The 26,024-nt window shown below is 31.9% G+C and overlaps 8 protein-coding genes and 1 long non-coding RNA gene across 18 annotated transcripts; 7 read left to right on the top strand and 2 right to left on the bottom strand.

The window, feature by feature from the left end:
- The first annotated feature begins 541 nt into the window (after positions 1-541).
- On the top strand, positions 542-1,871 carry LOC139107540 (cell cycle checkpoint protein RAD1). Its single transcript, XM_070665228.1, has 5 exons — positions 542-669; positions 741-956; positions 1,043-1,237; positions 1,320-1,595; positions 1,762-1,871. The coding sequence occupies exons 1-5, from the start codon at positions 571-573 to the stop codon at positions 1,789-1,791; spliced, it is 816 nt and encodes a 271-aa protein (XP_070521329.1). The 5' UTR covers positions 542-570; the 3' UTR covers positions 1,792-1,871.
- On the bottom strand, positions 654-1,434 carry LOC139107562 (uncharacterized). The gene is made up of 2 exons (XR_011546537.1): positions 1,347-1,434; positions 654-1,273 (listed from the first exon to the last, which is right to left on the bottom strand). It is a non-coding gene; the product is annotated as an uncharacterized lncRNA (long non-coding RNA).
- On the top strand, positions 1,826-4,525 carry Cyp40 (Cyclophilin 40). 2 transcript variants are annotated; one of them, XM_070665215.1, is made up of 7 exons: positions 1,826-1,888; positions 2,061-2,313; positions 2,388-2,525; positions 2,800-3,087; positions 3,175-3,309; positions 3,399-3,650; positions 3,717-4,525. In XM_070665215.1, exons 3-7 carry the CDS (start codon positions 2,418-2,420, stop codon positions 3,930-3,932), a joined length of 999 nt encoding a protein of 332 aa, XP_070521316.1. In that variant the 5' UTR covers positions 1,826-1,888; positions 2,061-2,313; positions 2,388-2,417; the 3' UTR covers positions 3,933-4,525. The 2 variants fall into 2 exon arrangements, with proteins under 2 accessions (XP_070521316.1, XP_070521306.1); XM_070665205.1 differs by having other exon boundaries at positions 2,789-3,087.
- A 374-nt stretch (positions 4,526-4,899) lies between these two features.
- Positions 4,900-11,953, bottom strand: Cep97 (centrosomal protein 97kDa). 8 transcript variants are annotated; one of them, XM_070665141.1, is made up of 14 exons: positions 11,861-11,875; positions 11,338-11,431; positions 10,947-11,098; positions 10,441-10,599; positions 10,255-10,356; positions 9,973-10,169; positions 9,611-9,694; positions 9,222-9,505; positions 8,937-9,026; positions 8,106-8,324; positions 7,423-8,022; positions 7,214-7,346; positions 6,898-7,120; positions 4,900-6,818 (listed from the first exon to the last, which is right to left on the bottom strand). In XM_070665141.1, exons 2-14 carry the CDS (start codon positions 11,348-11,350, stop codon positions 6,249-6,251), a joined length of 2,826 nt encoding a protein of 941 aa, XP_070521242.1. In that variant the 5' UTR covers positions 11,351-11,431; positions 11,861-11,875; the 3' UTR covers positions 4,900-6,248. The 8 variants fall into 8 exon arrangements, with proteins under 8 accessions (XP_070521242.1, XP_070521258.1, XP_070521273.1 ...); XM_070665157.1 differs by having other exon boundaries at positions 8,106-8,303; XM_070665172.1 differs by lacking the exon at positions 11,338-11,431 and having other exon boundaries at positions 11,861-11,953.
- Tam (DNA polymerase gamma, catalytic subunit tam) lies at positions 11,908-16,054 on the top strand. Of its 2 annotated transcripts, none has more exons than XM_070665100.1 (2): positions 11,908-12,036; positions 12,103-16,053. In XM_070665100.1, the coding sequence occupies exon 2, from the start codon at positions 12,166-12,168 to the stop codon at positions 15,925-15,927; it is 3,762 nt and encodes a 1,253-aa protein (XP_070521201.1). In that variant the 5' UTR covers positions 11,908-12,036; positions 12,103-12,165; the 3' UTR covers positions 15,928-16,053. The 2 variants fall into 2 exon arrangements, with proteins under 2 accessions (XP_070521201.1, XP_070521209.1); XM_070665108.1 differs by lacking the exon at positions 11,908-12,036 and having other exon boundaries at positions 12,309-12,475; positions 12,556-16,054.
- LOC139107553 (probable RNA-binding protein EIF1AD) lies at positions 11,909-16,765 on the top strand. Its single transcript, XM_070665248.1, has 3 exons — positions 11,909-12,036; positions 16,061-16,344; positions 16,420-16,765. The coding sequence occupies exons 2-3, from the start codon at positions 16,075-16,077 to the stop codon at positions 16,621-16,623; spliced, it is 474 nt and encodes a 157-aa protein (XP_070521349.1). The 5' UTR covers positions 11,909-12,036; positions 16,061-16,074; the 3' UTR covers positions 16,624-16,765.
- Positions 16,766-17,535: 770 nt separating this feature from the next.
- On the top strand, positions 17,536-21,408 carry LOC139108443 (neuropeptides capa receptor). Its single transcript, XM_070666733.1, has 8 exons — positions 17,536-17,740; positions 17,950-18,025; positions 18,106-18,442; positions 19,528-19,618; positions 19,697-19,896; positions 20,077-20,322; positions 20,466-20,691; positions 20,925-21,408. Exons 3-8 carry the CDS (start codon positions 18,163-18,165, stop codon positions 21,166-21,168), a joined length of 1,287 nt encoding a protein of 428 aa, XP_070522834.1. The 5' UTR covers positions 17,536-17,740; positions 17,950-18,025; positions 18,106-18,162; the 3' UTR covers positions 21,169-21,408.
- A 123-nt stretch (positions 21,409-21,531) lies between these two features.
- On the top strand, positions 21,532-24,876 carry Fidipidine (coiled-coil domain-containing protein 93). The gene is made up of 12 exons (XM_070666720.1): positions 21,532-21,859; positions 21,986-22,099; positions 22,170-22,264; positions 22,395-22,665; positions 22,766-22,957; positions 23,039-23,089; positions 23,154-23,258; positions 23,324-23,541; positions 23,672-23,988; positions 24,078-24,198; positions 24,271-24,355; positions 24,434-24,876. The coding sequence occupies exons 1-12, from the start codon at positions 21,809-21,811 to the stop codon at positions 24,593-24,595; spliced, it is 1,782 nt and encodes a 593-aa protein (XP_070522821.1). The 5' UTR covers positions 21,532-21,808; the 3' UTR covers positions 24,596-24,876.
- Positions 24,877-24,968: 92 nt separating this feature from the next.
- Positions 24,969-26,008, top strand: Dim1 (thioredoxin-like protein Dim1). The gene is made up of 3 exons (XM_070666760.1): positions 24,969-25,171; positions 25,307-25,443; positions 25,549-26,008. The coding sequence occupies exons 1-3, from the start codon at positions 25,094-25,096 to the stop codon at positions 25,760-25,762; spliced, it is 429 nt and encodes a 142-aa protein (XP_070522861.1). The 5' UTR covers positions 24,969-25,093; the 3' UTR covers positions 25,763-26,008.
- Positions 26,009-26,024: the final 16 nt, after the last annotated feature.

Genomic DNA, 26,024 nt, shown 5'->3' with positions numbered 1-26,024 from the left:
AAAATTGCATGAATAAATAAAATGCATAATTTTAATTAATCGGTTTAATTTTTTTTTTTTTTTACATGTAGTCTTAACCAAATTGACTAATAGCGATCGTACATTTTAACTGACAAACTTTTAACATTATTTTTCTTGCATTTGTCTGTGATTTGGTAGAAACATATGCAAATCGTATTTTAAAAACACATAGGATATAATAACTAATTACTAATTAGCATTTCAGTTTGCAGGAGATTCAAATGCAAAACTTCTGTTTAGCTGAAGAAATTTAGATCAACAGGTACCGAAGTAACGAGTACCGGCTCGTGCTTGTTCACTGTGTATGTGTGTATGTATGAAATGCATTCCGTTATAAAAGAACGACTTTGGCAACTTTGAAAGAAAGAAAAAAAAAACATATGTGACTCGTTACGTCTTTTTAGGACTCGATGCAGCTAATAAATCGGCTTGCTTTCATCTATAAACACGTATTGGCAGTTTGGCTGATAAATATTGATAAAAAACAATTGATGCATCAACAATTACGATTTGACAGTTTCGCGTTGTATCAAGTGTCAAACAATCAAGATGCCTTCTAACATAGAAAATTATGTGTTTGTTGGAAAAATGGGATTTGCAAATTTGAAAATTGTTATACAATTGTTAAAAGCTATCAATTTTAAGGAGGTACTGACAGTGAACCAAAAGTGTATCTTTATTCTTTACTGGAATTTGATGAAAAACATGCTGTTATTTAGATAGCTATTGTTGGTCTCGGCAAAGAAAATGGATTAAAAATTACAGTTGAGGATGCGAAATGTATGCAGGGTGCAGCATACATCCCGTCTTCTGTTTTTGATGAGTATGACCTGAAAGAGGATGTAATATTTTCATTAAGTTTAAGCATCCTGGTGGACTGTCTCTGCATGTTGCGTTCCCATGAAGATTCTGCCACCCTACAAATATTTTATCAAGTAAACTTGACATCTAAATCAAATCAAGATAATTTTCATCATTTTAGATTAGTTTTAAGCTTAAAAAAAAATTTTATTTATAATAGGGCACAGGTTATCCTTTAAGCATTATCATTGAAGAGGACAGTGTCATAACAGACTGCTCACTGAGAACTTTGGAAGTAGAGACAATGTTGGACTTTCATTTTAAACCAGAAGACGTCGTAAATAAAGTAGTACTTCAAACAGAATTATTGAAAGATGTCATGGGCGAGTTAGATTCAACTAGTGAAGTGGTTGAGGTATAATAGGCAACATTAATTTAACCCTTAAAGTAGCTAAAAATTTATATTTAAACATTAAAATATAATAATTGTATTTTAGTTGTGCTTATCACCAGAAAAACCTTACTTCAGAATTAGCACAGAAGGATTAGGTGGTGTTTGCCATATTGACTTGCCACACAACAGTGATTTGATAGGCACTTTTCAATGTACATTAACAGCAACATCAATATTCAAATTGATGCATATTAAACCGGCAATGAAAGCATTATCATGCTCTAAAAAGGTTTCCTTGAGAACTAATAAAGCCGGCTTGTTGTGTTTTCAGTATCTTATTGAAACTGAAAATGGACAAACCTGTTACATAGAATATTATGTAAGACTTCATAATAAATTATACAATAAAATTATTGATTTAATACTAATTTCTGTATGTATATTTTTTGTATACTTTTTAAATTTAGCATGTATATTTTTTAAATTTATTATACTTGATACAATATTGAGTATATAATAAATGTTTAATTGTATTTTATTTACAGATTTCTCCATTACTTGAAATCGAGGATTAAATAAAAATGAACGGTGAAGTAGTAATCATAAGGACATATAAAGAAAAAAGGGAAATATGCTGAAATGTTAATTGATACATAAATATTACTATAAAAAGTAAAAATATTTATATTTACATATAAAATCATAATTTAATTTTTATATTAAGCAACTTTCTATGTAATAAAAACTAAATATATTAATTATTACATATTTTTAGTGTGCTTTCCTAATATAATACGTTAAATTTCATATATTTTTTAAACAAAGAATTACGTTTTTACACTAGGTAGCACTCGTCTGCACTGGTCCAGTTCAGAACAGTTCTAGTACAGCGACTGAGAACAAACTTTATTACGCATGCTTCGACCGTCGACGCCAGTTAGAATGTTTCTTGCAGCTCAGCTGATCGCATGTTTTTTCGTTTGGCTCGCTTTGTGTCAAAAATATGCAACAGTTTTCGAAAGAAGAAAAGAGCAGATCGCTCATTAATCCTGACAATCCTTTGGTCTTCCTGGAGCTAGCAATTGGTCCCGAGAAAGGTACACGCGAGGTTATGGTTTGTATATCTGCGTAAATACCGGGTCGAATAAATTATGAATCTGTATTTTTGCAGTGGGAAGAATTATAATAGAACTGTTCAAAAATGTCGTTCCACGAACGGCAGAGAATTTCCGTGCGTTGTGCACTGGCGAAAAAGGTGCCGGTATACAGGCTCCAAAGTTGCATTATAAGGGAGCTATTTTTCACAGAGGTATTCATTACTATAATCTAGAATGTTCATTTTCCTACTCGATCATGCTCGATGAAACTTTATTTTAACTTTGCCAATTATTCAGATAATCTTTTTGTTACAGTAGTATAGTAATTTATCTCAATTGACATATTTTTTGTTGCTGCAATCAGTATTTATAAATTACAAATTAAATTTCTGTTTGCTATTAAAGATAAAAGGGATTCAGGTTTGATTTATTAAGAGAATTTATTAGCATATCTATATATAATTTATTGCTACAGTCATTTCACAGTTTGCAATCCAAGGTGGTGATATTGTCAATTTTAATGGCAGTAGTGGAGAAAGTATTTATGGTCCTCACTTTGATGATGAGAACTTTACATTGAAACATGTTTCTACTGGACTACTTAGCATGGTAAATGAAGGTCAGCCAAATACCAACAGTTCTCAGTTTATTATTACTGTTAACCCATCCACACACTTAGATGATACCAATGTGGTATTTGGAAAGGTTGTGAAAGGCATGAGTGTAGTGTTAGAAATTAGTAAAGTAAAAACTGAAAAAGATAGACCAATTGAGGTAAGTCTAGTTAAATTACATAGATAATAATTTCTTAAATTTATCATATATTATATGTAACATTATTATTTTATTCGACCTTTATAGAAAATAAGTATTGTTGATTGTGGAGAAATAAAGAAAGGTGAAGGTTGGGGATTAGAAGAAAATGATGGAACTGAGGATATTTATACACCATATCCTGAAGATTGGAATTATTCTCAACATGTCGACAAGCTCACTGTAAAATTATTACTTGTATATTACTAAAGCTTATTTGCATGCTAATGTATAAAATTAAATTTTGATTTGGATTTATTCACATTTTTTAGCACAAATATATGGAGACAGTAATAAGGAAAATAAAAGATTCTGGAAACAGTTATTTTCTAAATAAGAATTATTTGGAGGCTTGTAGAAAGTATAAAAAAGCATTACGATATTACAACTGGATGGGCAAGCAACAAATGTCTGATACATTTTATTCCTCACTGGCGGATCTTAAATTAGCTTTATTTCTTAATTTAGCTGCTGTATATTTAAAGCAGGAAGAGTATCGTAAAGCTATAGATAATTGTAATGAGGTAAGTAATTATGTTTTACAAGAAAATCACAAATATAACGTTGTCTTAATACGTTATTTATATCAGGCTTTGACAGTGAATAATATGAGTAGTAAAGCGCTGTTCCGAAGAGGACAAGCTTATGCTTGTACAAATGAGTACACACTTGGGTTAAGAGATTTCAATCAAGCATATGAGATATCCGGGAATAAGACTATATTAGAGAAAATAGACACACTAAAGAAAAAGCAAACCGCTTATGTAAATGAGGAAAAAAAAGCCTGTCAGAAAATGTTTAAATAAATATATTTTTTAATAATTTTAATGTAAATACAGATAAAAGAATTTAATTAATTTTTCTATTTTTTTAAATTTTTGGTAAAAGTTAATACGAAATTGGTTCAAAAACTCTGTTATTCTTATTAATATAAAAATTACGGTAACAAGAAGAATAAGATTTTTTTTTACAAATTATTTACTTTTATATGTAGGTCAGCATGTTCAATTTCAGTCAATCAATGTAAAAATCAATACTCAATATGTCATATAACAATGTATAATATGTCATAGTACTTATCATTAACGTTATATGTGTATTTATACATAACGTTAATGTATACGTATGTACATATAAAAAGATATTATCTGTGATTAGTATATAACTTTAAATATATTTCTATCAAAAACGCAATAAAAATTACCAAAAAAATCTAATGCATGTTTAATATTCAAGCAATAGCATATGCTTAATTCTGGCTGTGCATATCTTTTTTTTAAACGAGATATAAATGTAAAATGCGAAATAAATAGCGCATTATGTGTAAGAAAAAATATGATACTTTTTTTATAATTTATAAATTAGAAAATATAAAATAAACATCACAATTATATTTATATATACATTTTTTATTTTTTATTTTTTTTTAATGAACAAACCCTGAAAAGTCTGTTTTAAGAATAATTTTTATTCTAACTGTCAATTTAAAATCATCATGAATACATTCTAATTCTACGTATACATCACCACGTAATAAATTTAAAGTTTTAAATTAATGAGAGGGAAGAAAAAAAGTGATGATTGAGACTATAGATGCAAAAATACCCTACTGATGTACAATATTAATTTATTAAGCTCGCATGTGCGTAGTTTACAGAATATTTAACTGTTTGATCAACAATTATTTGTCGCATATAAATGTCAATAATTATGGAACTGATAGTTACAGAAATGCAGTTACATTTTTGTGAGTTTAATCGTGCTACTTAACGATACAAATTCAAATGAATATTTTATTTCATAACGCTGAGTAATATTTTTTTAACAATTCTGAAATATCTACAATGTATCTAAATGTAAAAGCTATTCTATATTGACTAGATTCAATTATATTTTTGCTATTCTTTTTCAATATGTTCATTACATGTACTGTATTTAAAAGTAATATTTCTCTTTGTATATAAATAAATAAATAAATAAATTTTTACGTGTAAGAGAGCTAAAAAACTTTTAAAATAAAAATATATTTTATTAGCATTATATTATTATATTTAATGCAGTTTTATGTATTTAAAAAAAATTAAAATATGGTTTTATTAGAATATGAAAGTATTATATTGAGGTGAAAAAGATTAAATTAATGGAATGTAAACGCGTAAATAGTTCGCGATGGTTGGTTAAAATCCATGCTATATGTTTTATGCGTTTGTACGTGCTACTGTAAAAAAAACCCGGACGGAAAATTTATAAAATTTTTTATAATAACACACAAATATTATATAATATGAATGTTTTACGGTAGCGCTCGAAATTAGTAACCCAGTTTGGCCGATTTCTGATCGTCTTCGTCTTTGGTCCCTCACTACCGCTCGAAACTCGACGACCGATTGCCGATCGCCTGCGAGACGCTTTAACATAGGAGTGTTCCTATTTATATTCACGTTAGAATCATACACTTTATTAAATAATTAATAAAATTCTTCTTCTTAATTAATAATTCATATAATTACATATTACTAATGTACGTAATTATATGAGTTATTAATTAAGAAAAAAATTTATTAATTATTTATTAAAGTGTATAATTCCAGCGTGAATATACATAGGAATGCTTCTGAATTAAAGCGTCTCGCGGGCGATCGGCAGTCGGCCGTCGAGCTTCGAGCGATAGTGAGGAACCGAAGGCGAAGACGATCAAAAATCGACCGAACTGGGCTACTAATTCCGAGCACTGTTTTACGGAATATATCTTATAATCTAAATCGAGAGTTGTACAAACTGACAAATGTTTTAAAGTCAATGTTATAAATTTCACTATCATTTATAGTATTTATACTGTACTGTTCTTGTCGATCTATTGTATTAAACCTATACAAATACTTTATTGGGTCAGAGTGGCAGCTTGTTGTTCAAAGTATCCCCCTTTTCTTTTATAGTAAAATGGTTTACAGTTAAAATTAAATCACGTTTTGTAATAATGTTACGAATAGAATTAGCTTTTGTTATTTACAATGAGCATTCTTTTTAAACATTCGCTTTCATCACTTTGCACTTACCATCTTACTGCAACTGTGTTACTCACAAGGCATATGGTGCAAGAATTCGATTCGACAAAATCAAATCTAACAGATCTCCTTGTCCTCCCCATTAATCACATTATCCTCGTTTTCGTAAACATTTGCTCCATTTTCCGTTTCAATTAAATTATGTAATTCCTTACACAATGTTTCTTCACATACTTCACCATCTATCGCTGCATTCTCGATTATGTCTTCATAGTCATTCGCTGTTTCAACAGCTTTCTTAAGATCAGGTTCTATTATTTCCTCACAGTTTCTAAATATCTCCGGATTTTCATTCAACATATCGGGATTTTCATTTGAATTCAAAATATCAGTATTAACTTCGTCATCTGTTGTGTCGGTGGACTGTGATACTTTCTTTAGTACACTATCCACTAAGTTCGACGCAAAACTTTTATTTTCGTTTCCTTCGTGTATCGTTTGATGTATCGGCAGACTTTGCGGTCTATTAGGGCGTCCATAGGGAAACGTGTTTTCTTCGCCTGCCGGTGTATGCACGGCAGATATTTCCGTTTGGGTAGCGACGCCGTTATCGACGAGAGCAGGTCTCGGTTTCATGCTGGACATGCAACGCTTTATCTCGACCATCGAGTCTTGTAATTGTTGAACCTGATGAAAAAGGTAAGACGTTAGAAAAATTTTATATAATTTTTTTGTAAGTAAAAAAAATTGGCTTGTAAAAGCTTACTTGCGTATGAAGTAGATTGCATGTTTGTGCGAGATTACTGACAACATCCGCGTTTGGCTGTAGAGTATTGTCTGCATCACCGAAGGTGTTTTCTCGATTACTACCTGGCTGCAAACTTACTACTTTTTTCCACAACGCATTGATCGCTTGCATCTGTAATAATTGTAACTTGTGCTCGCTTTCGAGAGCGGTTCTTGTAGCTTCCATGTCTGTCGACAATTTCCTGTAAAATATTTTTACATGTACATGTCTATTCTACAAATAAAATAATATACATAAAAGAAATTTATATATATGTATATATATAAAATCTTACTGGATGTATTTATTCGTTCTTAACATGTCAATCGTTTTTAACATACTAGTAGCTTTTCTATTAAGGTTCCTTGTAAAATAACCTCGCCACATTCGTTGAATACAGATAGCAGCTTTTTCTGTTTGATCTTGATCTGCAAAAAAATATCCATTACTTACAAAGTGATTATCAATGCGTCTCTAATATTTTCAAAAATTTTAATATCTGACCTCTGTTACTATCTTCTTGTCTTCTTTGGATAGCTCTATGTCGAATGCTATCTAATTTTGCTTGACATACTTCACTATCCTCATCACTGCTTTGGATTCCCGCATCACCATCTTTTTCGTCTTTGTTCAAATTGCTTTTGAATCTCTCATTTGCGCTCTTCGGTCGCTGTATACTTCTGGCTAAATTGGGACTCTTCGTGCTTCTTTTCGCAGGTAATGTCTTGCTTTGAACGTAATTGTTAATCTTCACGCTGTGTGGATACTTATTGTTAGCGTGTGTAATAATCGGTTTCGCTATATTCGGTCTCGTAACACAGCAGTTTGTTGCGGAATTACTTTTTACAAGCGCATTCGCTTTTACGTTACTCAAATTTGTTTTTGCCATTGGATTAACGGTATTTATGATCGGAATTGCCTTTCCATCGCCGTCCATGGATGGTTTACTAGGTATTGTGATTTGACAAGGAGAGCTTAATTTACTTGGCGTAGGCGTTTTTGGTAAAAGCCGCGAAAGACCAGATGGTGGACGAAAATCTGGACTCATCAGAGATTCTGGTACTGGTACTAACTTTGTTGCCGCTTGCAGCGGGCTCGATGTTTCTGGATGGCAAATTTTTTTTTTTTATTATATTCTGATCTTGTTTAATTTGATTCAGTCAATTATATAATATAAATATAATTACCTTCCATGTCCTGTAAGCTATTGTTTGATGTTTTGTTGCTCAGTGTACCAGACAGCATATTAGGATCTAAGCTTTGGGTCATTAAAGTCGTTTCGTGATCATTTAATAAACCATGACATGAAGAAACCATAGCTTCAGTATGACAACTGGATACCATTCGGTCTGGTGACTTCATTTTCAAGGAGCTCCTTGACGAAGCTGGTAAAATATTGTTTGGTGCTATAATCAAATGTTTAATATGTGCAATAAAAAAATTCTATCACATTTATATTTTTAATTGTGTGTTGAAAAATTGTTGATGCTAGCATTGCTAGCAAAAGCATGCGAACGATATGTGTAATCTATTAATTAAAATTAAACGCTATTCAAAAAAGACGTAAGTCCTTTTAAATTATCCTACGCTAACGAAATCTTCTAAATATAACGCTTCTGCGTTGATACTTTTAACTGCTTTCATCGGCTAATGGTCGTTCGCACTATAAGCCTAAAGAAGCAATTGCGTTAAAAGTACTATGCATGAAAAGAGCTACAGGCATGTGCATGAATCTATACATAATCATTAAAAATAATTAAATAATATTTATTAAAACAATATAGTAATAAAAAAAATAAGAATGTTTATATGTTATATGTATTTAATATTAAATACATAATACATTTGAAAAATCTGTATACATTATTAAAAATAAACTGTAAATCCTACTTGTCCTCTCTTTTTCTCAATTTAATTTGTACTGATAAATAAAAATACATTAAAAATAAATTTAGATTCTTGCACATTTCTACTATATGATTTTATTCGATGTGTGATAAATCCTCAACCTTGCATACCTTTGCAAGGAATATGGCAGACACAGTATTTTGCTTCATAAAATTTTGGTGATTGTAAGTATTTATCTTCACAGTATGTCAACATTGGCACTAGAGAAAACAGATCATAACTAAGGTGTATGTATGTACTGGACGGATTTGACGGCCGAACAATCTAAATCAGTACTGGTTCACTTGTCGCAACTATGAGTAAATCTAGTTCTAAGAATTCTCGAAAAAAAAGATTTCATTCCAGAGTGTTTCGTATGGCACTACATAAAAAAATCATAGATTTATTAAACTCACTAGGTCGTCTGGGAGAACTTGTCCTGTTATGGCTAAGTCTACGTCTAGCTGCTGGGGAAGGACTCATGGTGCTACTCAAGCTTCCAGTATCACTTTGCTGATTCAATTGCTGTTGATGATGTTGAGCTTTGCTCAATATAAGTCTAAGTTTGCGGTCTGTCTCGTTTTCTAAGGATTCACCCGAAAGTGGACAGACAGACGCAAGATATTGAGCAAGTAAGGCGTGTTCACCAACGCGGAATTGTCTACCTCGTCCCTGAGAATACAGCCACTCTGCTTTCAAGCTAAGCAAAGTGAGTTGTTGCCAATCAGTTTTGATCATCAAAGTTCGATATATTAATTTTCATATAGTATAAACTATGTAAAAATGTATTTCTGAGAAAACCCACCTTTCTAGAGGATCAACCGCATAACCATCAATTGATTTTAAGCTCATACACCAATTAATAACAAAAGGCCGATAGTCAAATCCACTACAGACCATTTGTTAAGAATAATATGCTATTGTAATGATGCTACGATTAATAAAAACTAATTTTTTTTTTATATCTAAGAACTGTAAAAGCTATATTTAATTGGTAAAATTTAATAATTATAACAATTAAAAAAAAAACTGCTACAATACTATATCAGTAAGAATAAAAATTTGTACAATTATAATTAATATTAAAAAATTACATCGAGAAAAGTTGTCCTAAATGCTACATGAAATAAGAACGCGTGATTAACGTGTGCTTTATGAAAAGGATACATACTGTTACCTGTTATACTAACACACGGATTGTTAGCAATAGAAAAATTCACCAGATTTTTTAAATTTCCCAGATGTGACATTTCGTTTAAATCAGTAATATTGTTATTTGCTAAAGTAAACGTTTCTAGAGATGTGGGTAAGTAACGCTCGCATTGGCGCAGTGTTATTATGCGATTGTTATGTAAAAAGAGTTCCTAATAATAAATTAACAAAGCATTTAAGTATTTGTTGCATTTTATGGAAAAATATATAAAGTAAATAATATATATATTGATATACCTTCAAAGTTCGCAGGTAGGATATATCTGATATATGGCTGATGCTGTTTTCAGATAAATCTAGATGCTCTAGTTTGATATTTGTGTGTAGATGTTCAATAGACTGTAATATATACTATTATTACAAACACACTACTACAATTATATAATTGCATGTATCTTACATAATATAACACTTGTATTGTACCTTGATATTATTCCCAGCCAAACAGAGAGTCTGTAAATTGATCATATCCTTGATACCTTCTATTGTAAGTATACCATTGTTTGCCAAATTAAGTGTAACAAGATTATGTAACTTTGAAACACCATACATTCGTAGCAATTGATTTCTGACTATTGAAAGCTGGAAGCAATAGAACTTTGTAGCACATGTATTTTAATCATGTCTAATAATATAACTTTGTACATTATATTTATTTGTAAAATAAAATAATTTTAAATCACAGTATTGTTAAATACTATTACAATTTATCTTATGCACATTTTTGTGTTATAAAACATATAGAAATATAAATCTTGTAAAGACCTTAGAAACTTTATGTCAAATCTATAGTTATAAAATCTTTGTAAGTTTAAATATCAAAAGCAATCCAACAAAAGAATTAATTATAGAAGTCTTGCTTTAATACAAAACTTTAGAACTATATAAATAAATTAATAATGATTTTCGCTTGAGGCTGCACATATTACCTTGGTAATTCTATGGTAAGAATCTAAATTATCGAGTCTTTGCAGGTCATTGTCATCTATGATCAACGTGCTAATGTCAGCATCCGAGGGGCATCGGCTGAGCTTTTTAAGGCTCTGGCCACTCAGATCGAGAGTGTCGCACACTAGAGATTCTGAAAATAAAGAAAAAACCGTTAATAACGTGCAATTAACTCCACGAGCACTTGCGACGTTCACGTAAATAGCGGCGACATGCAAACTCAGGAACATAAAGAGAATTGAGAGTAAATCCTGACGTGCATTTACGGGCACGCAAACTAAGAAATAGACGATTTTCTGTCCGCGATACGCTTTACCGTTGCAACGCGATAAGCAAATCAAAACGCAAAATTAAGGTCTTGCAACAACTAACCCGTCGAAGCCATGATGAACACAAACTGGCGTTCCCTAGGCGGACGCCGAGATGTCGCCGTCACGAACACGATACGAGAATCGATATATGTGAGCTAGATTTTCAAACGAAATGTACATACATTCACTGTCAGAAATGGTATTCGTGGTGCTACGACGGCGGCTAGCGTACGTGATCTTGGCGTGATGTGCGTCGAATCTCACACGAAGCGCGCGCGTAGAAGTATCGCGGAACACCGGTTACAGAGGACTGAGAGGGAACGCGGCCTACTACACCTCTCCGCACTCGGCGGCCGAGAGTGGAGAAAGTCACGTACGCCAGCCGCTCGTCGCAGCAAATGCCATATCTGCTTTTCAGTGTACTATCTTTTATATGTATATATATAGATAATAATTATATATATGTATATATGTCTATATATATATATAAGTTATATATAAATTATATATATATATGATATTCGTGTAAATTATAAATCCTTCGAATTTATTAAATTTTAATAGCGAAAATTTTTAATTCTAACCTTTTTTAGGATAGCCAACGTATTTGAAACAGCATGACTGCGTCTGACGTCAGTCTTCAGACCACTTGGGACACTTTCGAGTTTATATTTTGATGCACTTCGTCAAAATACGATTTTGTTGTTGATTATCGTTCTCTTAAAGAAAAAGTAGTTTGTTTAATTTGATACTGATTTAGGTAAGAGTTTATTTTCTTTTTATTAATGTTTTTTGCAAAATATTTTAATGTATACGGTTTCGATAGCCGAAGGCTATCGAAGCACGTGTCTTATTGTAGCCGCATGATATTCGTACCGAAAGCGAAGCGATGAGACTAACGATTCGTTTGATTGACATTTGTATTCGGCACAAATATACAAACACGCAGGACGGCATTCAAACTTTTAAGAAGACGCAATGGAAACGAGTGCGTTTGAAGAACGACCAAAACGTAGAAGCTGATAGACAGGACTTAACCTCTAAAAACGACAATTCTCTTACTAATTTTCCTTCTAATTCGCCTGTGATATCTATTAATCTCAAAGAGAGCTTCCACAAGTCGGTTACAAAAAAATATGTGTCAGCATTAAAGAATTCTGTCACAGAACTAGATGCCAATTCAGATACAAAATTTAAAAGTATAAAAGTTGATGATGTAAATGTGCAAATAACTCCATCAGATTTACAGCTACATCAGAATAATTCTCAAAATTTACAGGAATTAAAAAACAGAATAAATAGAATTGATTCAAACTCAAAGAAAGACAATGTTAGAGTTAATGAAATAAATATACAAATGTTGTCTGAAGAGCTGCACCAGCAATTGTTCAAGAGAGATAAGAAAGAAGATTGTCTGCTTAAGGAAGAAGTTAATAATATAAAAAAAAATTTAAGTACATATGGTATAAATGTAGAAGATGCAACTAGAGTACCAGATGTAAACTTGAAACTACCACCTCTGGAAGGAAAAGATATAGAGGATCATTTTTATAATATTGGGAAAGCACAAACTAAGTCATATTTAAAAATTATAAATGATATTATTAAGGACATTCCCAAGATGCCAACACAGTGGCTCTTTAAAGAAGGATGGACCAGGTATACACCAGATGGTACAACAGAAAGTGTAGATTATCCATTAGAAGAGGGTATAATTTTTGATGTTGAAGTTTGTATGAAACAAGGTCCTCTACCTACTCTAGCTACTGCAGTCAGTAATAAAGCTTGGTATGGTTGGGTGTCAAATACTTTAGCACAAAATATCAATCAAACATTTGATACACATTTATTCACTCCAAGTATGCTTGTTCCTATGGAGAGTAGCCAAAAAGAACATGGATATAAACTAACTCAGCATCAAAAGACACCAAAGATTATTGTAGGTCATAATGTATCATATGATAGAAGTAGAATTAAGGAACAGTATTGGTTAAATGGCACAGGAACTCGTTTCCTTGACACCATGTCATTACACATATGCGTCAGTGGTCTTAACAGCTACCAAAGATCACTATTATTGTCTAAAAAAGTAAATGCAGAGAAAGAGAACTGGCAGGCAATCACGTCGTTGAACAGCTTAACAGAAGTACACAAATTGTATTGTGGCTATGAGATAAGTAAAAAAGCAAGAGATTTATTTGTTGAAGGTACTATCGAAGATATTAAAAATAGTTTTAATATGTTAATGTCTTACTGCGCTTCCGATGTAGTTGCTACACATAATATACTATGCATTCTCTTCCCGCTTTTTTCACAGAGGTTTCCTCATCCAGTTACTCTCGCCGGAATGTTGGAACTCGGCTCAGCGTACTTACCGGTAAATTCTAATTGGCAGAGATATTTAGAGGAATCAGAATCAACATTCGATGATTTAAACTATGAAACGAAACTTACTCTCGCTAAGAGAGCCGATACAGTTTGTCATCTCATGCACGCTGAGAAGTATAAGGAAGATTTGTGGATGTGGGATCAAGATTGGAGCACACAGAAAATTAAAATGAAAAGTAAAGTATCTCTTTCGAAAGTAAAAACTGACTTAAAGACAAATATAACGGATAACGTTAAAGAGTCAAATATTAAATATTTATCAAATGATGAAGAAGAAGAAGAAAATTCTTTGATAAAAGAATTTGCGTATTTAGAGGAAACGAGGCATTTATTACCAGCTAGAATGCCGCACATGCCGGGATATCCAGCATGGTACAGAAAGCTCTGTCCTAAAGAAAGCGACGAAGACTGGGCACCAGGTGCACAGAATATCAGTACTTCCATGCAAGTGGTTCCAAAGCTTTTGCATTTAACATGGGAGAAATATCCATTGCATTACATAAAAGATCATGGCTGGGGAATTCTAGTGCCATATAACGACAATTCTAACATTGAGACTAAACTCCCATTGAAGAATCTTTTAACACAATGTCCTTTACCAGCATTTAATTTATCTAGAGACATTTCCAACGATGCGATGGATACTTTAAGCATCGATGTACAAAACGATCTTCACAAAACAGAATTTTGGCGATTTAAGGAGAAACAAGTCGAGCCTTACACCGAAACATACAAGGGTACCGGGGTATGGTGCAACGTTGATCTCGATAATTGTTGCTACTTTTTCAAGCTGCCGCACAAAGATGGTGCCAACTACAATGTCGGTAATCCGCTTGCCAAAGACTTTCTCAACAAATTCTCTGAAAATGTACTCGCTAGCTTGGACGTCAGCGCTGCCGAAATTCTAAAAATTGCTCGCATGCTATCCTATTGGCGTAACAATCGCGACAGAATCATGTCGCAGCTGGTGGTGTGGCTAGACGAGTATTCTCTGCCCATCAGCATCAAGAAAATGAAACGACATACACATTATGGCGCAATAATACCTCAGGTAATCGTTTCAGGTACTTTGACACGTCGCGCTGTGGAGCGCACATGGATGACTGCGTCAAACGCACACGCCGAACGAATTGGTTCCGAGCTCAGATGCATGGTACAAGCACCGCCAGGATACAATATCGTTGGCGCCGATGTGGATAGTCAAGAACTGTGGATTGCATCAATCATCGGAGATGCACACTACAAACGTATTCACGGAGCAACGCCTTTTGGTTGGATGACTCTCATCGGTACCAAGTCCAACGGCACCGATATGCACAGTGTTACTGCCAAGGCCATCGGCATCTCGCGCGATCATGCCAAAGTCATCAACTATGCCCGCATCTACGGCGCCGGCCAGAAATTTGCCGAACGATTGTTAAAGCAATTTAATCCGTCTATGACAGATGCCGAGGCCGTTTCTAAATCACGCAAGATGTTTACTCTTACCAAGGGTAAAAAGATATTTCGCTTGAAGACTGAATTCATGAACGAAGATTTGCAAAATATTCCTCACACTCTGTCTCAGGCATATCGAATAGCACAATTGCATGGCAAACCGTTGCAGGATATTTTTCAGAAGAGCGAGTGGATAGGAGGCTCGGAATCAGCTATGTTCAACCGACTGGAACAAATTGCTGGCAGTAAGCACCCAGTCACGCCGTTTCTTAACGCTAGATTGAGTCGCGCCTTGGAGATTACCAATACTAACGATGACGATAAGTTTTTGCCCACCAAAATTAATTGGGTGGTGCAGAGCGGTGCGGTAGATTTTCTTCATCTAATGCTGGTCTCCATGAGATGGTTGATGAGAGATAACGCCAGATTCTGCTTGTCGTTTCACGATGAAGTGAGATATCTGGTTCCAAGCAGATACAAATATAACGCTGCGCTGGCTATGCACGTAACCAACTTGTTAACGAGGTCGTTCTGCGCTTCTAAACTGGGCATGAGAGATTTACCAATGTCGGTAGCGTTCTTCGCCGCCGTGGAAGTTGATACCGTCCTTCGCAAAGAATCGTCTCACGATTGCAAAACTCCATCGAATCCTCACGGCTTGCAGAACGAATACGAGATACCACCTGGCGAGAGTTTAGATATTTGGGCCGCTTTGGAAAAATCCAGCGGCTCGTTAGGCTATTGGCACAATGCGAAAAATTGCAAAGTTAAATCAGATACGAATTCCGCCGTTGAAAAGTCGCCACAGTCTGTTAAAAAACTTTAAACGATAATCAAAGAACAATTTAAAAAAAAAAACAATTTTATATCGTAATTTTTAAAAATAAAAATAATTTGTTTTATGATATAAAATTAATTAATAAAAGGGAAAAAATAAAAGTTATGTATTTTTAATTTAGTTTCAAGAATCACAATGTCGTCTGTAGCAACGAAGCGTAAATACGTTTTTCAAGAGCTTGGTGATATGAGTCTTCCTACGGATTCGCAAAGCATCGTACGAATTGTCCAGGCTCGCGGTCACAATCTTCATGAAGTTGTCACACCATCGGGAGAACATTATATCGTCTCAATGCCCACCAAATTTAGGCAAAATATTTGGGTGAAGAGAGGTGACTATATCGTTGTCGAACCAATTGCGGAAGGCAAAAAAGTCAAAGGAGAGATTGTTAAAATTCTCACGAAGGTAATTTATTATTATATTAATTATTTTGTAACCATTAAAAAGTTCACTTTTTCATTAATAAATATGTGGTTTCAGGAGCACATAAAATGGTATCGTGAGCAGAATTATTGGCCGTCAGAATTTGATGAGGATCCAAAGAGAAATGGACATTCAATAGTAACAAATTATGCTACGTGCGATGACGAAGAGCTTTTTGTAAATACGAATAGATGTCCTGCTAATAAAGAAATAAACGACGATGAAAGTGATTCAGATTCCAGTGAATCTGATTCTCATTAGTTCAAGACTTTTTTTTTTACGTATAATATGCAAAATGCATATGTAAAAATGTACATATAAATTATATAACAAACTTTACAACTTAATAGAAAATAATTTTAATATTTGTATATTTAAATAATAAAAGTATTATTGCCTACAACATCGATGTGATTTATTCTCTTCAAAAATGTCAAAATATTTTAATTTAAACTTTTAAAGAACGTAACAATTATTTTTAGTTTATAAATTTTCTTGAAGCAAGGAATAATTGTTTTACTCCATTATTTTTGTTGCAATAATTTACTTCTTATTTTTCATGTAGAATAAACCTGTATGCGACGAATATTTCGTTTTGCATTGAGAAGACGTTAGCAAAAACGACTTACATCGACTTAATATGTAATTAATAAAATAAATACTTAACTTTATAAAAAAATATATTACATTTTTTATTACTTTTCCTTTTTATATAATATTATAATAATAAAATAGGATATATAATTATTAAATTTTACACCAAAATGTAAAAATTAAAAAAAAATAATAATAATAAAAAAATAAAATACGTAACGTTGTGAATCGAACCAGTAATTCCGCGGTTACTAGACTTGAGCCGCCCGCTCTAGACTACCACACTGCTTCGAAAGTAAGTGTAACTATTCTGTACTTACAGACATACGAAATATTTAAACTAACTTTTCTTTCTTGAAACTGTATTGAAGAAAATTCGCTATCAGTGGAATCTACAGATGAAGCAGCTGACAGGTGTTTGTAGTGGTATCATCGAGATCACGCTCAGTTCGTACTTGGCAACGTTCTATCGCGGATGACGGATTGTTTGAATACTTTCTTCGTGATAAATATCTAAGTATTCAGTGGTGTCGGATCAAGAGTTTAAACAGTTCATTTTTATGTCCTTGCATAATCCGTAAAGACACATGTTTCACCTGAAACATAAACGTGCATTTTCCATGTATATTTATGATATCCCACGAACGTTAAATTATAAACAATTAACGTGTTTTTCACCACCAAACGGATATTTCAATTTCGTTTGTAACAGTTGAAAGTGGAACTCTGTGGAAAGTGGAATTGCTGTAAACGTTCCGGATATATTGCATGGAAGTTCGAATAGGTAAAAATAATAAAAAGAGAAACAAAAGTGAAAATTACCGCATTGTGTAGTGATGGTCGTTGGTCACAGCTTGTGTAACACTGCAAAAATATTCGAACGTTAATTAAAAGCGTGATATGTTTCTTATATTTACTTATTTTAAAGAGAATTATTCTCAAAGGACCAATCGAATATTGCATTCAAAATAAAATTACTTTTGGCATTTGCAGCCTTGGGATTCGATAAGATAAAACGCTGTGTTAGCTTCCTTGCTCCGCGAGTATTCTACGAGGTACATCGCCGCAAGTGAGTGACCTATTAACAATCAGCAAAAGAAGATTTACTGACGGGTTATCGAGATCTAACATTTCTTTGTTTGCGTGCAGGATACCAAGACATAAGCAAAAAATAATAAGTGTGATATCCTTGCGAGAATTCCGAACATGGAGAATCAGGACGAAAACGATATACTCGATTTCTGGTGGAACAGGGATCTGAGCAACATAACCGAAGCCGAGTATCTCAGCATGGTTTTGGGGCCTAAATACTTATCTTTTAAACTGATGATACCGCTTACAATTATTTACATAATGATCTTCATCACTGGAGTTTTCGGCAATGTCATTACTTGTATAGTCATCGTCCGTAATTCGTTCATGCAGACTGCCACCAACTATTACCTCTTCAGTCTTGCCATATCTGATCTTACTCTACTCATATTAGGTAAGCGAACAAAGGTAGCATGTAAATATTCGGGCACAAAAATTTTTCAATCGCGATTGTATGTTAAGCATTTGCTCTTGTAGGCTAATATTTCTTAAATTTGAATTTTAGTTCACGTAACTTACGCTCCGTTCTTTTCATGCTTATTTACTTGCCAAAGAAATATAAAAAAAAACATCTTAGTTAGAATAATCCTTTAAATCCATTGATTGTGAATCTATGTTCGAATACAGCTTCTAATGGCAGCAAAAAACATGATGCGATTACGTATGTGCGAGTAAAAAGTTTATTTGTTTTATTGTAAAGTATAAAACATTGTCGACGACTGAATTGTCTCTGGCTAATAAATTAGCGGCTCGTTAACTGTCGATGGCACTTCGCTCACTGATAATATGATTTTGATAATTGGTAAAGAGATTGATAACGATAACTGGTTTGACCAAATTGTTCCCGTTAGAATAACGTGAAATAGTAGATATGTTGCAATAGAGTAAAGTAACAGAAAATATTATTTGCTTATTTAAAATAAAAATAAATTATTTAAAAAATATAAGATTCCTTTTGTTAAGGCTATCGATAAAATTTTATACGAAAACAATTAATACGAAAACAAATCGAGAATATTCAAAGATTCAATTAAAATAATTTTTATCAATACTTTGTTTAATTTTAAAGAGCAACACAAGTGATCTTTCACCAGGATAAAAAAATCAATTATTGTATGTTATCTATTATCGTGATCACATACACATAGTAACTTGAAATGCTCTCCTGTCTTTTTAGCATTGACGCACATAGATAAAACTTAAAATTAATCTTCGTTTCATGTGTACAATCACGATTGTTATCTGCACGGTGGTCTGTTTACCGATGGAAACAACTACGTTCATATTTATACGTCATTATGAAGAATTTGCAAGACTTTTGAACATGATAATAATTCTTCTTGAAAAGCAGACTATTTTTCTTTGCTATTTTAATATATGTAGTATATTAAAATAATTTAAATAATAATGCTAAAAAAGAATTTGTACAGCAAAAATTGAAATTAAAAATTTATTAAATGCTAATTAATTACATTTTAGGTTTACCCAATGAGCTGGGCGTTTTCTGGCAGCAATATCCATGGTCTCTAGGAACAATGCTTTGCAAAACCCGGGCGTACGTGTCAGAAATGTAAGAAATATTACTTTGTCTGGTTCTTTACATCTCGCAAAGATTTCTAACACTCTTTTTAATCCGGAATTTTGACAGGTCATCCTACGTGTCAGTTCTTACGATCGTCGCTTTTTCTGTGCAAAGATATTTGGCCATTTGTCATCCGTTGCACGTCTATTCGATCAGTAGTCTCGAAAGATCGACACGAATCATTGTTGCAGTTTGGTTGATCGCAATGGTTGCAGCCATACCGTTTGCGATTTATACCAAAGTCAATTTCGTCGAATATCCACCAGGTTAAACCTAAACATTAATTTTTATTCAATAATTAAATTATTCAAATTTTTTAGTCTTAATTTGTTATTAAGAGCTTATTGTATTATTAAATTCTGTCTTTTACATAAATTAGCACAATTTATTAAAAATAATTTTATAATTAATTCGATTTACGTTTAAACGTTGAACGCTCTTTTCAGAATCAGGAAATTATTCAGCTGATTCGGCGATTTGCGGGATGCTTCTGCCTGATATGCCAAAATTTCCGCTTTACGAGCTCAGTTGCATCGTATTCTTTTTAATACCGATGTTTATAATCTTCGTGCTGTACACAAGGATGGGGTTGCAGATCAAGAGTAGGACTAAAAAGGCACTTGGTCCGATAGAAAATGCCTTCGTTCACGGCGCTCATCGACAATCTAGAAAATCCATCGTCAGAATGCTAAGTACGATAATACTACTATTTTTCTTGTAATAATTAATTTAATTGTGCAATAATTAAAATTAAAGTTAGCAAATATAATAATAGTACTAAGTATAAAATGATGATATTGATAACTTTATAAATTTTGTATGTGATTAATTTCAGGCGTTGTTATTATGTTTTTTTTGTGCTGGGCTCCTTTTCATACCCAGCGGTTGGTTTACATCTACGCACAGGAATCTGATTACTATCCCGACTTAAACGAATGGCTCTACATTTTGAGCGGGTGTCTCTATTACTTTAGTACTACCGTCAATCCGATACTGTACACTTTGATGAGCTGCAAATATCGTAAGGCATTCAAACAGGCGGTATGCTGCAGAACAAGACGGTTAGTAGACAAAACGTTAATTGCTAAAGAATTCCATCCACGTAGAAGTGATTTCTTAAACGATTCCGATGAAAAAATTATATGCTCTGCTAGGTACAAAAATAAAAAAATTAATTATCCCTTTTTTTATTACTAAGTTAATATTAATAATATTATTACTAAGTTAATATAAATCCCTTTTTTTTTTTTACTAAGCGCTCAATTATATATATTTATACAAACTTTTTTTTTAGGCATATAAATGCTCTATCCAAAAAGATATTTTATTTTACGTCAAGTCAGCAAAATATTAAGGATAGAAATAAAAATAATATAAATACAAGTGGCTTTTCTCAAAAAACTTACTTGTCCCAAAAGAAAGACTCATCTTCAATCTTTCTATTCGAACGAAAGCATCTCCTCGCCCATCAGCAGCCCAGTAACGAGAGCACGTCGTCAAAAAGATCGGAAGTTTCCATAACTACAAACAATATGTGATTTTAGTTTAGTCGTTTTTATTTTAGATACAAATACAGCGTGCATGCATTGGCGTAAATAAAACTGAATCTAAATTGTTGTTTGCAAGCACTTACTTTGCTGTAAATAAGTATATAGATAGCTGAAATTCTTTATTTTATTTTATTTTTTTCTTAAGTTATATAATAACATATTTAAAAATTATTTTATACTATTTATTTTAAAATAAAGTTTTATACGTATCATACCTGATGTTTATTTTATGCATTCGTACAAACGCACATAATTTTTGATGAATATTATTATATTTTTTTATGTATATATTTTGTGTTAGTTTTGATTTTTTTTTTATGTGTGTATTTTTATTGTAATATGCCTTACATCGCATAGAACTTTGACAAAAATTTGCAGCAATGATCGGTTGCACTTCCGGATGCACCTATAGTCAACGATAATAACAACTGTTTCAGTGGGTAGTGGTACTAGTGGTGGGTAGTTAATTTCCCAACGTTGATAACCGTGGAGTCTCCAACAGTCTCCAATTTCTCTGTCGACGTTGACAGGTTATGTTTTTGTTTCAACTTTACTCCTAAATATAAAATATAATAATTTGTTGTTTGCAAGTATATATAACAGCGTTTTGTCTCTGAAAAATTACAATATGCTGAATGACATGCCGAAAAGATTGCTAAGAAGTTCTGAAAGCTCGGAGGTAAGATTATATATTTTATTTGTATCAAATGACTACCATATGAATGTATCAGACGTACATAATTCAAAATTATTATCTAGTTTAAGCATGTATATTTTATTAATCGTTTAAGCGTTGTGTCCTTAGGTTGATGTACGTGAAGATGAAGAACAGGCTACTAAATTTCAAGAGATTATTGATCTACTTGTTGCAGCAGGTTACTTTAGGGCAAGAATCAAAGGCTTATCAAATTTTGACAAGGTTCAAAAATTATTTATTATTATTATTTTATTTTTATTATATGTAATTTTAAATATGATGTATTTGTTAGGTTGTTGGAGGTATGACTTGGTGCATAGAATCATGCAATTTTGATGTAGATGTAGATTTACTTTTCCAAGAGAATCTCACAATTGGTCAGAAAATGTATGTATATGTCATGGTAAATTTGTTGAAACATTAAGATTTTACTTAGGTCTTTTTATTTCATACATTTTTTTTTTATTTAGAAAATTTCTTTGACAATAATTGATATTTGACATTGCATAAATTACAGTTCCTTGACCGAGAAAATTGTGGTTATGCTGCCCAAAATGAACTGTCCATATCGAATAGAACCACATCAGATACAAGGTTTAGATTGCATTCATATATTTCCAGTTATTCAATGGCTAGTAAAACGTTCTATGGAAATGCGACAAGAGATGGCAGACTTTGTGAGAGCTTTTGCATTGAATCAATTTCACAAAAAGCATTTTTTTAGTGAAGATTCTGAAATTGGAGCAACGGCTAATGAGAACGTCATAAAAAATTTACGTTTAGTTAAGGTGGAAATTATTTTTTTTTAATGCATAATGCTGTAAGCACAATTGTATTTCAAATATTGAATATGTAATTAAAATGTGCTATTTCACGTTTTTTACTTAGAAAGCTTACGAACCGCGGCGTTTGTTCAAACAAAAAGAAGATTTTGTGAAAGATGAATCAAATAAATTTATAGGTACATTGTTAGAATATGAAGCTCCATTTGAGGCTGTTAAAAATATGTCAGCAATGCCATTGACTGATTCTAAAAATAATGATTTAAAAACTGAGTCAAGTAACGAAAAAAATGAAAAGGTATTAATTATGAATTTATAATTTTTATTTTATTTATTTCTTGAATTAATAGAGAAGTTTATATTAATTCATATTTTTTAGAACACGACTGAACAAATTACCGCTAATCTATCCGTCATAGAAGAAAATTTGGTATGTAAATTTTTTTTATGTTACTGAAACATAAATTAAATAATAATCTTATATTTTAATATAGACACGTTTAAATATAAATACAGTTGGAAATATTGTTGGCATACAAGCACAAGAAATTGCTAAAGTGGCAGAAAAATATGCAACCATGGCTACATCTACAATAGAGGTAAGTTTAAGTATAAAATATATTTTTACTTATACAAAACGTGACATTTTTTTGTATTAATGCAGGATGGCGAAGCAACGGATTCGTCACGTGCTCTAATTGCATTGCAAAAACAAAAAACGACATTGCAATCTAGAGTACGCAAATTAACGAAGGAAAGAGATAACTTATCTGATAAACTTACTGAAATAGTAGAGAAAGTGAAAGAATATCGTGCGAGAAGAGAAACCATTGAGCGTTCATTTAGAAAAATTCGAGAAATTGAAATTAATGATAATGACAGGTATTTAGAAATAATGTTATAATCGGTTAATGTAAAAATAAGTATTAATTTCTTAGAGACAATATTTTTTCGTGTTCCTACAATTTTTTAATAAACATGGAATAAATAAAAATTTGTATTCGACTTTCAGTATTTTCAAACGATTAGAAGAACTTTTATCTGTGCATGAGGGACTGAAAGAACAAGAACATCATTTCCGAGAGCAATGTAAATCAGACTTAAATCTTCTTCGAGATATGTTGCAAGAGATTGAAAACGATGCTCCGGTGGAAGAAGAGAACTGTGTCAAAGAATATGAAGAGCAAAAGGAAACTATAACAAAAATTCGATTGCAATTGGCTAAAAAGAATAGAGTTATCGCGTCTTTGACACGACAATTAGACGATGTTCCAGGACGTTCTGAACTAACACAATATCAACGTCGTTTTATGGAACTTTATAATCAAGGTTAATTAATTAATTAGATATATTTTTAAAATAACTATTTTCAAAGAAGTTTTTTTAAACAAAATTTTTAAAGAAGCATGTTGTCACAGTTTCAGCTAAGCATAAAGAAACTAAGCAATATTACACATTATATAATACCCTTGATGATACAAAACTGTATATAAGCAAGGAGTTATCGTTACTAAATTCTATTCAAGATAACTATAATGAGTAAGTATTATAAATAGATTTAATATATTTATAATGTTAAGAATATCTAATTCAACATTTTTTTTGTTACAGAGCTATGGCATCAACGAGCGGCAAAGAACAATTTTTAAAACAATTCGAAACAATTGTTGCAGGAGTGAAACGCAACAAGACAATGGTAATATGAGAAACAGTGATATGATTATAATTTCTCGTTTTACATACCTTTTGTAATTTATATTTGTCGTATATTTAGGTGGAGAAACGGTGTACCGATGAAAAAAATAGACGAGATACACTTAGTAGGCAACTTGTTACTCTTGTAGAGCAGCAACGCAAATATGTTGCGGCAGTTAGACAGCTTACTATTGAATGTCGTAAAAATGAAGCATTATTAGCTCAACTCCGTGGTCCATAAATAATTTCTTTAATTAAAAAAAAAATTAAGCAAATGTTTATAATTAGTAAAATGAGATTATCACGATGAACTAAGTCGCTGCGTATTACATAATAACTACATATACAAAACTCAATAACTTACAATAATTTAAAATTGTACTAATTTATATAAACACATATGTATAATTTATATTAAGTTAAAATATGTCCAATTATGGTGAAAAGGATTTCAGTAGTATGTTTAATCGTGGACAAATTTTAATTTGAGATCAAATAAAATAAAATATCAAATATATGTATATAATCAAAAAAAAAAAAGAGAAAAAGCAAGCATTTTATTTTAGTTTCTACAAAATTCGTTACGAGCCGCCACCGTCTAGTTGAGACAGTCGACACTCAAGATCCTCAAGACTAGCTGGAGACGATACTCTTTTTAACCTCAAAATATTGTTTTAATTATTTTAATCAACAAAACTATTATTTTATAATCATAAGTTATCATTTAATACTCCTCAAAATGTCGTATATGCTATCGCATTTGGAAAACGGCTACCAGGTTGATCAAGCTATTCTATCGGAAGAAGATAGAGTTGTAGTGAGTTTGAGTATTTTATTCAATTAATTAAAAAAATTCTTTTTATTTTATTAACATAATAAACATTTAGTCGATTGCGACATGTATTATTTCAAATTAGAATTTATATCTTGAAAATAATGCCGCCCTTTACAGGTAATTCGTTTTGGGCATGATTGGGATCCAATGTGTATGAAAATGGATGAAGTTCTCTATAACATTGCCGAGAAAGTCAAGAACTTTGCCGTTATTTATTTGGTGGATATCACAAAAGTGCCAGATTTTAATAAAATGTAAGTAAAAAATTTATCTTTTAAAAAATCTAAAACATATTACAAGTTTATCTTTTACCTATATATAACCTATAATAAAATCACAATCATGTATTCATTTTGTAGGTATGAACTGTACGATCCATGTACAGTAATGTTTTTCTTTAGGAACAAACACATTATGATAGATTTAGGTACAGGAAACAATAATAAAATTAATTGGACGTTGGAAGACAAGCAAGAAATGATTGACATTATTGAAACAGTTTATAGAGGTGCAAGAAAAGGTAGAGGTTTAGTTGTTTCTCCTAAAGATTACTCTACTAAATATCGATATTAATTCCAAAATATATGGATGTTTTCATATTTTGAAGACAGTTATTAGACAGTATTTATTTCAATGCAAGACATTAAGTGGAAAAAATTAAGCTCTGAACAAAGAATACATTTTAAGTTCTTTGTTGCAATTTAGATTCCATGTGTCTTAAAAATAAATAATAATTATAAAATTGTACAAAATTATGTGAGTTAAGTGTGTACATAGTTTTTTTTTATCAATAATAATGTTTTCAAGAATTTTATAAAATGTTTTATTTCCTATT

This window comes from Cardiocondyla obscurior, linkage group LG01, assembly GCF_019399895.1.
Source record: "Cardiocondyla obscurior isolate alpha-2009 linkage group LG01, Cobs3.1, whole genome shotgun sequence".
Classification (NCBI taxonomy): Eukaryota; Metazoa; Arthropoda; class Insecta; order Hymenoptera; family Formicidae; genus Cardiocondyla; species Cardiocondyla obscurior.
This window is presented reverse-complemented; position numbering and strand designations above follow the sequence as displayed.

Excerpts from the sequence above, each read along its gene's own strand:
- Fidipidine (XM_070666720.1), top strand. The coding sequence starts at position 21,809 with ATGCTGAATGACATGCCGAAAAGATTGCTAAGAAGTTCTGAAAGCTCG. Across the intron at positions 23,542-23,671 it reads GAAATTAATGATAATGACAG|TATTTTCAAACGATTAGAAG; the intron begins GTATTTAGAAAT and ends TTCGACTTTCAG. Across the intron at positions 24,356-24,433 it reads TGAAACGCAACAAGACAATG|GTGGAGAAACGGTGTACCGA; the intron begins GTAATATGAGAA and ends TCGTATATTTAG.
- Cyp40 (XM_070665205.1), top strand. The coding sequence starts at position 2,220 with ATGCAACAGTTTTCGAAAGAAGAAAAGAGCAGATCGCTCATTAATCCT. Across the intron at positions 2,314-2,387 it reads AGCAATTGGTCCCGAGAAAG|TGGGAAGAATTATAATAGAA; the intron begins GTACACGCGAGG and ends GTATTTTTGCAG. Across the intron at positions 3,088-3,174 it reads AAAAAGATAGACCAATTGAG|AAAATAAGTATTGTTGATTG; the intron begins GTAAGTCTAGTT and ends CGACCTTTATAG.
- Tam (XM_070665100.1), top strand. The coding sequence starts at position 12,166 with ATGAGACTAACGATTCGTTTGATTGACATTTGTATTCGGCACAAATAT.
- Cep97 (XM_070665122.1), bottom strand. The coding sequence starts at position 11,195 with ATGTTCCTGAGTTTGCATGTCGCCGCTATTTACGTGAACGTCGCAAGT. Across the intron at positions 10,357-10,440 it reads TGGCTGGGAATAATATCAAG|TCTATTGAACATCTACACAC; the intron begins GTACAATACAAG and ends TATATATTACAG. Across the intron at positions 6,819-6,897 it reads GCAATCTACTTCATACGCAA|GTTCAACAATTACAAGACTC; the intron begins GTAAGCTTTTAC and ends CTTTTTCATCAG.
- Dim1 (XM_070666760.1), top strand. The coding sequence starts at position 25,094 with ATGTCGTATATGCTATCGCATTTGGAAAACGGCTACCAGGTTGATCAA. Across the intron at positions 25,172-25,306 it reads CGGAAGAAGATAGAGTTGTA|GTAATTCGTTTTGGGCATGA; the intron begins GTGAGTTTGAGT and ends CGCCCTTTACAG. Across the intron at positions 25,444-25,548 it reads GTGCCAGATTTTAATAAAAT|GTATGAACTGTACGATCCAT; the intron begins GTAAGTAAAAAA and ends TTCATTTTGTAG.
- LOC139107553 (XM_070665248.1), top strand. The coding sequence starts at position 16,075 with ATGTCGTCTGTAGCAACGAAGCGTAAATACGTTTTTCAAGAGCTTGGT. Across the intron at positions 16,345-16,419 it reads TTGTTAAAATTCTCACGAAG|GAGCACATAAAATGGTATCG; the intron begins GTAATTTATTAT and ends ATGTGGTTTCAG.
- LOC139107540 (XM_070665228.1), top strand. The coding sequence starts at position 571 with ATGCCTTCTAACATAGAAAATTATGTGTTTGTTGGAAAAATGGGATTT. Across the intron at positions 957-1,042 it reads CCCTACAAATATTTTATCAA|GGCACAGGTTATCCTTTAAG; the intron begins GTAAACTTGACA and ends TATTTATAATAG. Across the intron at positions 1,238-1,319 it reads CAACTAGTGAAGTGGTTGAG|TTGTGCTTATCACCAGAAAA; the intron begins GTATAATAGGCA and ends ATTGTATTTTAG.
- LOC139108443 (XM_070666733.1), top strand. The coding sequence starts at position 18,163 with ATGGAGAATCAGGACGAAAACGATATACTCGATTTCTGGTGGAACAGG. Across the intron at positions 19,897-20,076 it reads TTTCGTCGAATATCCACCAG|AATCAGGAAATTATTCAGCT; the intron begins GTTAAACCTAAA and ends CGCTCTTTTCAG. Across the intron at positions 20,323-20,465 it reads ATCCATCGTCAGAATGCTAA|GCGTTGTTATTATGTTTTTT; the intron begins GTACGATAATAC and ends GATTAATTTCAG.